The 13,157-nt window shown below is 37.2% G+C and overlaps 1 protein-coding gene across 3 annotated transcripts in view; it reads left to right on the top strand.

Moving 5' to 3' along the window:
• Positions 1-13,157, top strand: part of AP3B1 (adaptor related protein complex 3 subunit beta 1) — a gene marked incomplete at both ends in the record, with an annotated part of 157,798 nt that overhangs the window by 40,386 nt on the left and 104,255 nt on the right. For all 3 annotated transcript variants that reach the window (XM_079549003.1, XM_079549002.1, XM_079549001.1), the window contains one exon: positions 3,139-3,205. In XM_079549003.1, coding sequence (XP_079405129.1) covers positions 3,139-3,205 — 67 coding nt within the window. The remainder of the gene's footprint in view (positions 1-3,138; positions 3,206-13,157) is intronic.

The following is a 13,157-nucleotide window of genomic DNA, read 5'->3' as shown; positions in this document are numbered from 1 at the left end:
AAGTAGCACAGTGAGCTGTAAGCAGTTCAGGACCCTCCTGGAATGCATAAAGGATAACTTCTTGAGCCAAGCAATAAATAGCCCAAGGAGGGATGCAGTATCAAACCTGTTGCTTACCAACTCAAGTGAACTGACTAGTGAAATCAGGATTGCTGATTGCCGCTCTCAGCTGCCTTGGCTCTAGAGATCATTGGATGGTGCAGTAAATGTTCCTGAAGGGTATGGGACAGAAAAACAGAAAGACTTTGATGCTAAATTTTAGGAAAGCCAAATTCCAGATCTTCTGGGAGTTGGTCAGCAAACCACCTGGAAAACAGTCGTATGTATGGTATGAAGCAGAGATGGCAAATCTTTAAGGAAACTTTCTTTAGTGCACAGGAGCTCTTCCTGCCCAGGAGTAGGAAGTCAGGAAACTAGAGGCATAGCCCACTAGCGAGCAGTGCAGGGAAGCTGGTAGCAACTGACAAAGTTAAGGCTGAGGTACTCAACTTTTTTGCTTTTGTCACCACTCGTGACTCAGCAGATGGGTCAGAAGGTGGGGACTGAGAGAGCAGTGTCCCTCCTGCTCTAAATGAGGATCAAGTTTGCAACCACCCGAGGAACCTAAACATCCCTAAGTCTGTGGGTCCCAAAGAGATGCATCCTAAGGGAATTGGCTTATGTAGTTGCCCAGCCACTTGATAATATTTGAAATTATGGAAAATTTGATCATGGTGATCAAGGTGATCACCATTTGATCAAGGTGAAGTTTTTAGTGACTGGAAAAAATGCAATATTGATCCCAATTTTAAGAAGGGTAGGAAGGACAACCCAGGGAACTACTGACCTGTTGGTCATCTTGTATCCAAGGCACATGGAAGAGAGGGAGGTGATAGCCGCTCTCCATCATATTTGAAAAGTCACGGCTGTCATGTGAGCTCCTGGATGACTGGAGGAAGGGTCACATCACTCCCATTTACAAGAAAGGGAGCAAGGATGACCCAGGGAACTACAGGCAGGTGAGTCTCATGCCTGTGCTTGGGAAGATCATGGAACAGATCCTCCTGGATGACATGCTTGATCACATGAGGAATGGGCATGTGATCTGAGACAGCCAGCAGGGCTTCACCAGGGGAAGGTCATGTTTAACCAATCTCGTGGCCTTTGGCATCGGTGGACAAGGGAAAGGCGACCGAGGTCATTTACCTGGACTTGAGCAAGGTCTTCAACATGGTCCCCCACCACATCCTTATTTGCAAATTAGAGGGATGTGGATTTGATGGGTGGACCACTCGATGGATAAGAAATTGGTTGAAAGGCCGCAGTCTGTTGCAGAGGCCGCGGAGGGAGGTCATCAATGTCTGCGTGTCCTTATGGAGGCCGGTAATGAGCGGCATCTCCCAAGAGTCTGTCTTGGGACTTGTGCTCTTTAACATCTTTATCACTGACATCGATGACGGAATCGAGTGCACCCTCAGCAACTTTGCTGATGACACCAAGCTGAGTGGTGCGGTTGACACAGTGGAAGGAAGGGATGCCACTCCTCAACACGCTAGAAAGGAGGGCCCAGATGAACCTGATGAGGTTCAACACAGCAAAGTGCAAGGATTTGCAATTGGGCTGGAGGAATCCAAGGCATCCATACGGACTGGAAGGAGCAGTTCTTGAGAGTAGCCCTGCAGAGAAGGACCTGGGGGTCTTGATAGATGAAAAACTTCACATGAGCCAGCAGTGTGCTCTTGCGGCTCAGAAGGCAAATGGTATCCTGGGCTCCATCAGAAGAGGGGTGACTAGCAGGGACAGGGAGGTGATTGTCCCCCTCTACTCTGCTCCTGTGAGGCCCCATCTGGAGTACTGCATCCAAGAGTGGAGCCCCCAGTACAAAAAAGACAGGGAGCTGTTGGAGAGGGTCCAGAGAAGGGCCACGAAGATGATCAGAGGACTGGAGCACCTCCCCTATGAGGACAGGCTATGGGAGCTGGGCTTGTTCAGCCTGGAGAAAAGAAAGCTGCGGGGTGACCACATTGCAGCATTTCAATACCTAAAGGGAGCCTACAGAGGGGAGGGGAATCAACTCTTTGAAAGAGCTGATAATTGCAGGACAAGGGGAAATGGTTTTAAGTTGAGGAAGGGGAGATTTAGGTTGGATGTCAGGGGGAAATTCTTTACAGAAAGTGGTGAGGTGTTGGAACAGGCTGACCAGAGAGGTTGTGGATGCCCCATCCCTGGAGGTGTTCAAGGCCAGGTTGGATAGGGCCCTGGGCAGCCTGGTCTAGTATTAAATATGGAAGTTGGTGGCCCTGCATGTGGCAGGGGGGTTGGAGATTTATGATCCTTGAGATCCCTACCAACCCTGTGATTCTGTGATACAGGACAAGCCAGCATAGCTTTACCAATGGTGACTCCTTCCTGACCAACGTGGTGGCCTTCTATGCTGGCATAACTGCGTCATGGACAAGGGAAGAGCCACTGGTGTCATCTGTCTGGACTTCAGCAAGGTCTTTGACGCAGACCCCCATAACCTTTTTCTCTACAAATTGGAAATACATGGATTTGACAGGGCAACAAGACTAGTATATTGGCTTCTCTTGGTATTTCTTGTGGTTTAAGAGAACAGACAGCTAACATACCCAACCTTTTGCTCACAACTTCACTGCCCATTGAGATGTGGAGAGAATCAGAAAAAAAAAAAAGGCGGAACATGCAGTTAGAGATAAAAACTTTACTAGCCTGCCAACAAATGCCCAGCCAATCCTCAAGCAGTGGCTGCTTCATTACCAACTCCCTTCAGTTTTATAGTTGTTTTTATGTCACACCTAATAGTATGGAATATCTCTGGACAGTTAAGGTCAACTGTCCTGGTTCTGTGCTCTGCCAGCTCCTTGGTGCCACCAGTACAAGACAAGATAAACAAAAATAAGATTTTTATCTTTGTTATACTACTTAAGTGTGGATTAAAAATTATGAAGATTACATTTCATGCTGAACTTTTTCTCAGATAAGGTATTTTGAAATTGGGTCTTTGAATTACTTGATATTTTCTGCAAGCAGATTCTTCAACACATTTGGTTCCCAGCTTGCATCTGGATGGAAACAAATCTGTCTTAAATTTCTGATATTTCTAACCAAATATGTAAAACAATTTTTTTTCCTTTCTAGTCTTGATCCAGAGCAAAAGGAAATGTTAATTGAAGTGATTGAAAAGCTGTTAAAGGATAGAAGTACGGTAAGAGACGAGTTGCTATTCCACATATATGTATATGCTGTATGTGTGTGTGTGTATAAATATATATTTAGCTATATATATATTATATAAGCATTTGTATATATTTAAAGAGTTTTATTACTCTTTACACACACTATACAGCTGAATGACAGTCTGAGGAAGATTTTTCCTGAAGCCTTATTGGTGTGTTTTTATATGCTTCAAAATAGAGGCATCATTGTGTATCCATGCATTATATTGAGAATGTGATAATGATAGTAACTCTTTACAAGACTGGTAATCTTTTTTTATGTTTTGGGTATTTTAAATCCATTTTCTTATTACTGATTGTTGTTGCTTTTGTGTGTGTGTGTGTGTATGCTTTTTTTTTTTTTAAACTTAGCTTAAAAAATGAAAATTTTATAATTATATGTCAGTGTAAAAGTGTCTTTGCATTTTTTCAATGAGATATTAACTGGATCATGTCAATTTGTGATATTATAAGAATAACTTCTGTGTAATACATAGTATACCTTTTGAAGCTTGTGGTGTATGCCAATGTTACGCAGCGATACTTGCTGTGTGCTTGTTTGTCCTTGCAAATTTCCTTCTTGGTAAGTAAAACTGATGTCCTCTGACAATTCACAATTTACAATTAATTTTCACAAGTCTTAGGTCAGGAAGGTAATTCTGTCAAGAGGAGTAAAAAGACAGACTTCAAATATAAAACAGGGATGTAAATTAAAACACTTCTCTGGTTTGTTTTCAAATAACTGATGGCAAATGTATTGTTTTTTTGACTAAGTGAGAGCACTGCTAGGTACCAGATAGTGAGTTACTTCATGTACCATTATTCACTATTACTATGTTGTGTTTTTTTTCTGCTTTTAGATGTCAGTTTTTAGTGTTTATGTGTAATGTTAGTCTCCTATTACTAATGTAACATACTGTATGTTGTTCTAGCACAGTCCAGATGTCCAGGACAAAAATGGTGTCGATCTCTAATAGACATCTCACAACTTCCACTGAAGGGTTGCTGAAGAAGAGTGTCAGAGCTTAATGGCTCAGCAGGCAGTAAATCAGTTAGTTAGTTCTCCTGGCTGCATCCATGCTTGACCTGTACTCATTTGTCAGAGACCTTTGTGCTTCTGTGGAGGTGCCCCCAGTTGTTCTTAGTGTATTTTCTTTTTGTGGTTCATGCTCTTGGTGTGCATGCAATCTGTGAATGTGAGATTAGATTTTGTGTACCTGTGGAGGCATAAGGAACAGAGAAGCCACCTTTGTTTCTTCTTATTGCTGATGACAAGAAAATAAAATCCTTAGATTTCCCTGGCCACTATTACTTAAAGTGAGAAACGAGGCACCTGACAAGTAGTCACTTATACATGAATTTTAATGAAATGTTAAAACATCCCAACTTTTTTTTCTATTTTTCTGAATGGCTGTTCTTGGAGATGTTTACAGGGGAAACTAGTTATCACTGCCTAATATATGCCATAATTCTGGTGCCTGTGTGACACTGAATAATAGACATTGTATTTATGAATACCAGCTAAAGCAGTAGTCACAGCTGTGCTATTTTTTCCCCAGAATTTAAGAATGATAATTTATATTTTGTTCTTCTGGGCCTTTTCAGAAAAGCTTCTTTGGAGATGTAATGTCATAACTACTGAAGTGTTTTTCTCCTTCTGATTGTACATGAACTCTAACAAGGCCTGAACCAGCTTTGGCTGACATTTGTGCTTTAAGTTTTACTTTTTTTTGTGAAAAATTCCAAACAGGAGCAATACAAATCTGCTTCTGGGATTTTAAATCAAAGCTCCTTCACAGTTTGCTCTGATTTAGAAGGAGTCTATCTCTACTTACTGCTTGATCATTTGATTTCAGGAAGACTAATCTAGTACAGAAAAGCTCCAATTTAAGTAGTCATCTCTTGTCATGTTCCACTGGACATTCCCAGGAAAACTCCAGATTTGTTTACAAGAAGCACTTGAGCACTAACAGGCGTAGAGTATCGTCTGCCTCTCTAGAAAGCCTGTTTCAGTGTGCAGTCACTCTCGCAGTACAGAAATGTTTCAGTGTTTTACTCAAGGTAATGCTTGCTTGTTATCTCTATGCCTTTTCCATCCTTCTTGTCTTTCTGGGGGAGCTACAGGGAGTGCTGAGGTCCTCTTGGCCTCCTCTTCTCTGGTCTTGGCAATCCAACTGTCCTCAGCTTCTCATTAGAGGACATGCCTTCCTGCCTTGTCACCAGATTTGATACCGTCTCTGGATTCTCCCGTCTGTGCCTGTGTCCAGTGTTGTTCTGTCCCAGGTGCATCCTTCAGCTTTTTCCTTTGTTGGATTTCATGCTGCTACTGATTTCTCAGTGCTCCAGTCTATCTAAATCCTTTTGTAAGGCCTCCTGTCCCTCCAGGGGGTCAACAGCACTTCCTAGTTCATTATTATTAGCAGACTTGCTGAGGATGGATTCCAGTCCACATGGTGGTTCTTAAAGTTATATATGTAGCTTACGTTACTTTATAAGTGTTAATAAAGCCTTAAATAAGCTTTAATAAGCTTAAATAATTTGAACAATCTTCCTTATGTTCTGTAAGGGAATCTAGATTTCATATACTTAGGATGCAAGAAGAAGCTCCTAGAAAGTTGCTAAATTTGTCTTCACAAGACTTCTTTGAGAAACTGAGCGTTAGAAAATTTTGCTATAGCCATATGAATTTCATCTGATTAATGGCTTTTTTTGATAGTGAGTTTGCCTGAAATTTGGAAGGTAGTAATGTGGAACTCAGCCCATGAGTTTATTTGACGCTAATCCTTGGGGTGTCGCGGTGTAAGTGCACAGAAATTGTTTCCTTATATTAACATTAATTGTCATCTCCTGGTAGTTTTGTTCTAATAGTAGTAGATCAAGATCACAATATTACGTCATTAAGTAGTGTCTTTACCCAGATGGGAGAATCCTAGTGACTGGGAACTGTTGAATTTGTATGGATTTTTTGTTTGTTTGTTTTTGGGCTTTTTTTTTTTCCATGATGTAAGTGTGTCACAGTGCTTCTGTCAAAGTGTCAGGTTAATTTTGGCATTTCTATACACCTAAGAACCAATATCCTTGAATAAGCATCATGTCTTCTACATTTAATGTCTAGATGAGAGAAATCAATGCATATGATTATTGTTGTTGTTATTCAATTTGTTTTAGATACGCTTAGAAGAGGATTGTAATTTTTAACTTCAGTGTCACATAACAGATGAATGTTTGGTTCAAATGATGCTTGAGAATGCTCATTAAAAAAAAAACAACACAAAAAACACATACATTTATTTTCTTTTCTATAAATATTTGAATTTGCACAGTGGTTTTAAAACTTACCAATATAATGTCTATGTTAAAATGAGACAGAGTAGCTACTAACCATAGATGCCTCTAAATTTATGTAAAACAAATTTCTTCAAAAAGAACATGCTATTGTGAATTATTAATGCAGCTTATGTTGCGTAGAAAAGGCAAAGTGTATTTAAATTAGTTGCAGTCATTTCACATTTGAAGTAGAAAGATACTATCTAGATGGGAATTTTACTACAGTAAAATTGAACTATTTTATCAGACTCTAAAAAATGTGTTCATTTGTTAGGTCTCAATCAGCAGTAAATTTTTTTATATAAGCTGAGGTGAGCAGAGCTTAAAATGGCATGAGATCCAACCTTAACCCAGCACTTAATTAAAATTTCTGGTGATATAAATGAAAGATCACTGTACTCCTTAAATGACTTAATATGAAGATACAATTAAAATACAAACTCTCTGTTAATCTAACTTGCAAAAATATTAAGTGCAAATCAACAGTAACGTACCCTCAAGGTGCTAACTGAATTACAGTGTAGAATTTTGCCAAACACTATGTAGGGTTTTGTATTCTGATAAAATTGCTTTGCTACAAGTAAGTTCTAACATACAACTCTTCACTACTTTTACCTTTTCCCTCACTAGCTTTTCTGGGCTTACTGAGCGCAACTCTGGGCTGACAGTCATTTGCCTGGAGCTGACCACTGTGTTCTGCTGACCTTTCGATCCATTCAGGTTCCACACCTAAATGTAAACTGGCAGTGTTTTTTAATGACAAAGGAGCTTAATGCAGCAGCTTGCTAAGAGGAGAACTCAGTAGAACACCAACTTACTGTTTTTAGATGTTAAATTTTTTAATTTAGCTCTATCAAATAATCAGGTTTTACTCCCTGAAATGAACTGTGTGCGTGTTGAGACCAGCAGGTACCAATATGTGGAGAGAGCTGGAAGCAATAAGTGCAACTTCATGTTTATTCTTACTGAATCCCTTCAGTAATAATCATAAATAATAAATAAATCATGTTTATTCTTACTGAATCCCTTCAGACCCTGTAACTTGTTTAGCACAACTACACTGTATCAACAAAACTTTGATTTTTGTTTACCAATTTATTTAATTTTTAAACAGATGTTTAAAAATCTGCTTATTACAGCAACTTAAACTTCTGTTTTGCCTTTCCATTACATAAAAAGTACATCAAATTTTGATAAGCAAGTAGAATAGCATGAACGTCTGCTTTATTTTTCTAGTTGTGCTGAATAACTGAGCAGCTGATGTGGTTTTATGTAAAAATGAAGATAAGGCCATATATGTTTTTATGCTAAAGTGACATTTTTTCAGAAATTAATAGATCTAGGTAGGTGTGAATGTGTAATTGGACATTTATTTATTTATTTATCCATTTATTTGGATTGTTGGTTTCTATATGATTTCACTCTATTTTTCCTCGTTTTTTTTTTTCCTCAGGTTCTTAACAAGCCTGCTCTTCTAGTTTTGAGATAAGTGGTTTGAGGCAGGATTTGTTGCTCAATTTGCTTTTGGCATGCTGTGAAGGACTGTAGAACTACATTCTGTTTTTAGCTTAGTTATTTTATAACTGAATTTTGTAAGCAGTAATAAAAAACAAAATCAAGTGCACGAACGATACCTAACCTACCTAATAATTTTAAACATTCATACTGATATTGAGAGGGAATCATGTCCATTGTTTAAAACTTTCAGATAAAAGACTTGCCACTTTATTCTGGACTGAGAAATATATCTCAAAGTTGCACATCTAAAGTAGAAGGCAGAGTGTAGACCTGCTGCTGGGATGTAGTTATGTGGATAATGAGTGTCTTAAAAATGTCTAGAATTTTTCCATTGTTTTTGATCTGATTTTACTTGGTTTGAACAAATGCCTCTTTGATACAAGGGAAGCTTATGATACTTGTATAAAAATATAAATATGTATATGCTGCATTGTAAAAATGATTTTGTTCAGCCACATCCAGAAAATGGGATTAGTATGTGCCTGTGTATATTTTGCTATACATCATAGCTGTTGCTACTGTAGCATTTTTTTTTCTGGGACTGGGTAGTGTATTCACTGCAATACTGCTTTTGAACTCCTCTAGAATAAAGGATATTGGAGAGAAATTTCAAAACATGTTGGTAAACCTGTACTAGTAATGTACTCCAGAAACTTCTGTTGTGAAGAAATTCTGCAGAGGTTAGAGAAAAGTTTTGAGTGAAGACTGACAGTAAATTAATTTACTGCATGGAATTTATTTATTCCATGTTAATATTTACATTTCCCCCCCCCCCCCCCAGAGGACATATATATTTTTTTGCACATGCTGTTTAAACATTGTATTCTCCTTTAATGAGAATATCCTCATCACATTAAATTACTTCTAAACTTTAAATTTATTGTGCCATTCCCATGTGAAAATTTACTTCTAAATATAACACATACAGCCTATTACGTACTCTGCTTGAGGGATCAAAGGTCTTTAAACATACGTGTGATTGTTAAGATATCTTTTACAGACTGCATAGTTACAAGATGAAGCACAGATTCTCAGCAAGTGAGACCTCTAACATTAAAAAATGATGCTTGGAATTGGTGATGGCTTTGCAATGAGGATCTTGATCTTTTAAACTAAAGCAATGTCATTGGGGATAATGGGGAAAAGAAAGCTGGGGTCTACTGTTCAAATGTAGGCTTCTGTTAATAAGTTAATGTTTTGGTTTAAAATCAAAATGTATAGCTGAGACATTGTTTTTCTAACTTATTGATTTAATGTTGGTAAAAGCTTTGCTCCTTTGGAAAAAAAATTACTGGCTTTGTGCAGATGTTTTATTGTGATAGATCTATTATCCCACCATTAGAAGATAAATGACTGATCTTTTCCAGTTTCTGTGCCTCCAGAAAATTGAAATAAGAAGGGGGATATCATTTGGGCTGTATGATTAGGGCAGGTGGGGTGGCCATTAATTTAAGAGAGAAGAATCTTGGCAGCATAGGCCAACTTGCACTATATTATCAATCAAACCTGGATGTACTTCTTGTGATGACCCAGCACTCTCAGGTTTTCGCAGCATTAATTAGAATTCATGACAAAATAGATGCAAGGAAACGTTTTGTACCCTTCATAATTTTATAGAAAATTTATTGTTATTAGAGGAACCATTTGCTTAGTGTGATTTTTTTCATTACCAGCTTGTCAACTAGCATAGATAATCTGGAGAAAATATGAACTCCGTAGATTGGGTGTCACTTTTGTTGATGGTTCATGTAGTTTACCTTGGAGCGCAGCTAATGGCTGAAGTTCGTAGCAACAGCATAGAAAAATGTGGCAACGAGTGGAAGACAAATGAAGCACGCTTATTGCTTTAATATAAAAAATACATGAATGGAAAGCAGCATGTGAGTTTGATGAGCTCATTGCTGTTTTTGTTGGAGTGATTTATATTTTATCCTTACAAAAAAGCGCTATTGACACAGTGAGATGGAAATTAACTGACTGTTTTTTGGAAACTAATATTTTTCAGTTTTATATTCTGATTGGATCATTTTGTTTTAATTCTAAATATTTTTATGGAATGTTGAACATTTAATAAACAGATATTATAAGCTGTTCCTCTGGTGTTTAGATGTATAGTAGGATCATACTATTGGGGTAACAGTATCAACTAGAATAGTGTCATACTAAGAAAGGAAAATCCTCTCACATAAATCTTTCAGCTACGACATCCATTTTCAGTTTATTTTATATTCTCACTTCTTTTTTTTTCACTTAAAATGAAGAACTTAATTGAGGAAAATGCACTTGTGAGGGTAGAGGGACAGGGTGTTAAGTAACACGTGTTGTATGGCAATTCCTATATTAACTTCTAACGCCAGAGGCTCACTACAGGAATAAAATTCTTGTTCATCTGGTGCTCCTCTTGCATCCCATAATGAATGTTCAGATTTGTAACATTTTTAAGTGTTCACAAGACAGAGTTCTCGCTGTAAACTTGAGTGGGTTACTGATACGAATGGAAATACATTATTAATTTAAATTTCTGTATTTCAGTGTGGTTGGCTATTTCATTGTGTTCAGTTGTGTTTTACTCTAATAATGGAGCTTTCTAAACTACTGTGATGTTTTTATGAGATGATGCCAGGTTGTCTGTTCACTGTCACTGCTCCTGCTTTTGCCGAAGGAAGAGACAGATTATTCTGCATCACCTCTATGTCCCAGCATAAATTTTAAAACTTTCTTCCAGCCTGTGAATTGCAAAGGATCTGACAAATCTGTAGTTCTCCAGATTTGGTAGACTACTGAGAATGGAACAATCACTATTCTTCAAGAAAGAGGAAATGAATATATACTTAGACTTTTGGTATAATAGCTAGTTTTAAAGTGATTTAGGAATCTACTTTAGGTATCTGTTCTGCCTGTGATCATGTTGTTTAGGTCTTTTAAGTCTGAACACAAATGAATTATATCAGCTTTCAAAGTATATTTAAATACAAGAGAAATACAAAATGGCTTGAGTACAGCACTAGTAGCAGTAAAAAGCAAGGTAACTGTGCTAGAACTCCAGTAAGACATCAGCATTTGTATTGTCCTTCACCTGTGAACCTAAGATGTGTAAATATTAGGCTGCAAATATTTTTAGAGTCATAAATCTGTGCATGTCTCCTTCTTTCCCTCCCTCGTTTTCCCTCTTATATTTCAAACCTGTCAAGAGACACTATACTGTGTGGAAGTGTGGAATATCCATGATAACAGAATCTATGTGTTAGTGATTAAAAAAAAAAAGTCTCTGGGGACTCAAAGTGCCATCACACTTTCACACTAAAGTGCTTTATCACACTGTCTTTTGCCTGTAGCTGACCACCATGTTCTGTTGAGCTATACATCCATTCAGGTTCCACACCTAAATGTAAACTGGCAGTGTCTTTTAATGACAAGAGAGCTTAATGCAGCAGGTTGCTAAGAAGAGAACTCAATAGAGCAACAACATCAACTTACTGTTTTGTGTGATGCTGCAGAACTATAAAACTATTTTAGATGTTAAATGTTTTTATTTAGCTCTATCAATTAATCAGATTTTACTCCCTGGAATGAATTGTATGTGTGTTGGGACCAGCAGGTACCAGTATGTGGATAGAGCTGGAGGCAATAAATGCAACTTCACGTTTATTCTTATTGGTAATTCATAAAATCCCCACAGAGCCTGTAACTTGTTTAGCATAATGGCAAGACTATATTCTGAGCTGTTTTCTTTCAATTGTAATGTTGGGCACATACTAATAAACCAAATGTCAGCCAAATACAGGGAGAAAAATGTAACATATGAATATCATTGTATTTAATATTTCTCAAAAAGTACCATTTCAATAAACTGCACTCCTATTTAATTGCTTACTTTAAGTCATTGGGGAAATTTTAGAGGTTGAAATGCAGATCCCCAGTGCTCAGATAGAATATGACATTAATTTGCTGCTAGAAGGCTATACTGCATGCATGCCAACTGCATACATATCAGCTGCTTCGTATAAAGCCTCATCGTTTTATTTACTTGACTTAACATGTACTTTGACACAAAACAAATCTTAATTAAAGCATTAGAGGAAAAAAAAATAATTCTATGCACATGATGACATGTCTCTATAATGCATACTCAGCTTTGGTGGATTTCCTACAGTTAAAGTAACTTGCTGCCTAAAATTAAACAGCAAATAGAAAAGGGATTTCCTTTCTTTATTTTTAAAAGAAAATAACAAAACCCTATAAGAATATTTGAATAAGGCTGCAGGTGTTAGAACATGGAGAATCTATTTCATTTTCTCATGAAAACAAAGCTGTATTTTTAATCATAGTCTCTATGTGGACCTCTGTTTATATAAATACTCATTTCTTATGGGATTGAAATATGTAAGGTCAGAATATGGCATAAGTGATCCATTTCTGTAACTTTAAAACTGTTTTTGTTTTTAAGTGTGGAAAACATGCAGAAATTCTTGTACTCTGTGAGGAAGTGTTAATATACCCTGTATTGTAACTGCTAATTTTTATGCCTTTTTTTTTTACAGTGTATTCATGAAACGCTAAGAAGAAATTTTGTATGACAGTTAATTTGGCCATATCAAGAGAGAAATTTAGATCCCAGTAGATTCCAGTAGTGATAGAAAACTTATTCAGCTCATCTTTAGTTTGATCATGCCAGTTTTGATAGGAGAATCCAAGTAGACATTGTTGGGCACATTGCTGTATTATACTTTGTTGTTATGCCCTGTTATTTTTGAGTTAATGGCAAGTTTTCTGATAATTTATTTGGAAACTATAACTGTAAGAAAAAGAATGCTTACATAGCACTGTGTCTAAAGGGCTGAGAGCTAAGATTTATGTGTGTAATACAAATGGCAAATGTTTGCTCTGTTCCAATATAACTACTCCATTTAAAAAAAAAAAATAAGATACCTTTCTGTGGGCCTAAAATTTTTCCTCATTGTTGGTTGTTATTTTTTTCCTTAAAATAAGCAATTCTAAATTCAGCCTATTTAAAATGCTGAGAATAGCTGGTATTAATTCAGATTCTCACTTCTGGGTGAACTGTGAAAGAAATATTGACCTTCTGGTTTATGTTTT

This window comes from Tetrao urogallus, assembly GCF_951394365.1.
Source record: "Tetrao urogallus genome assembly, chromosome: Z".
Taxonomy (NCBI): Eukaryota; Metazoa; Chordata; class Aves; order Galliformes; family Phasianidae; genus Tetrao; species Tetrao urogallus.
This window is presented reverse-complemented; position numbering and strand designations above follow the sequence as displayed.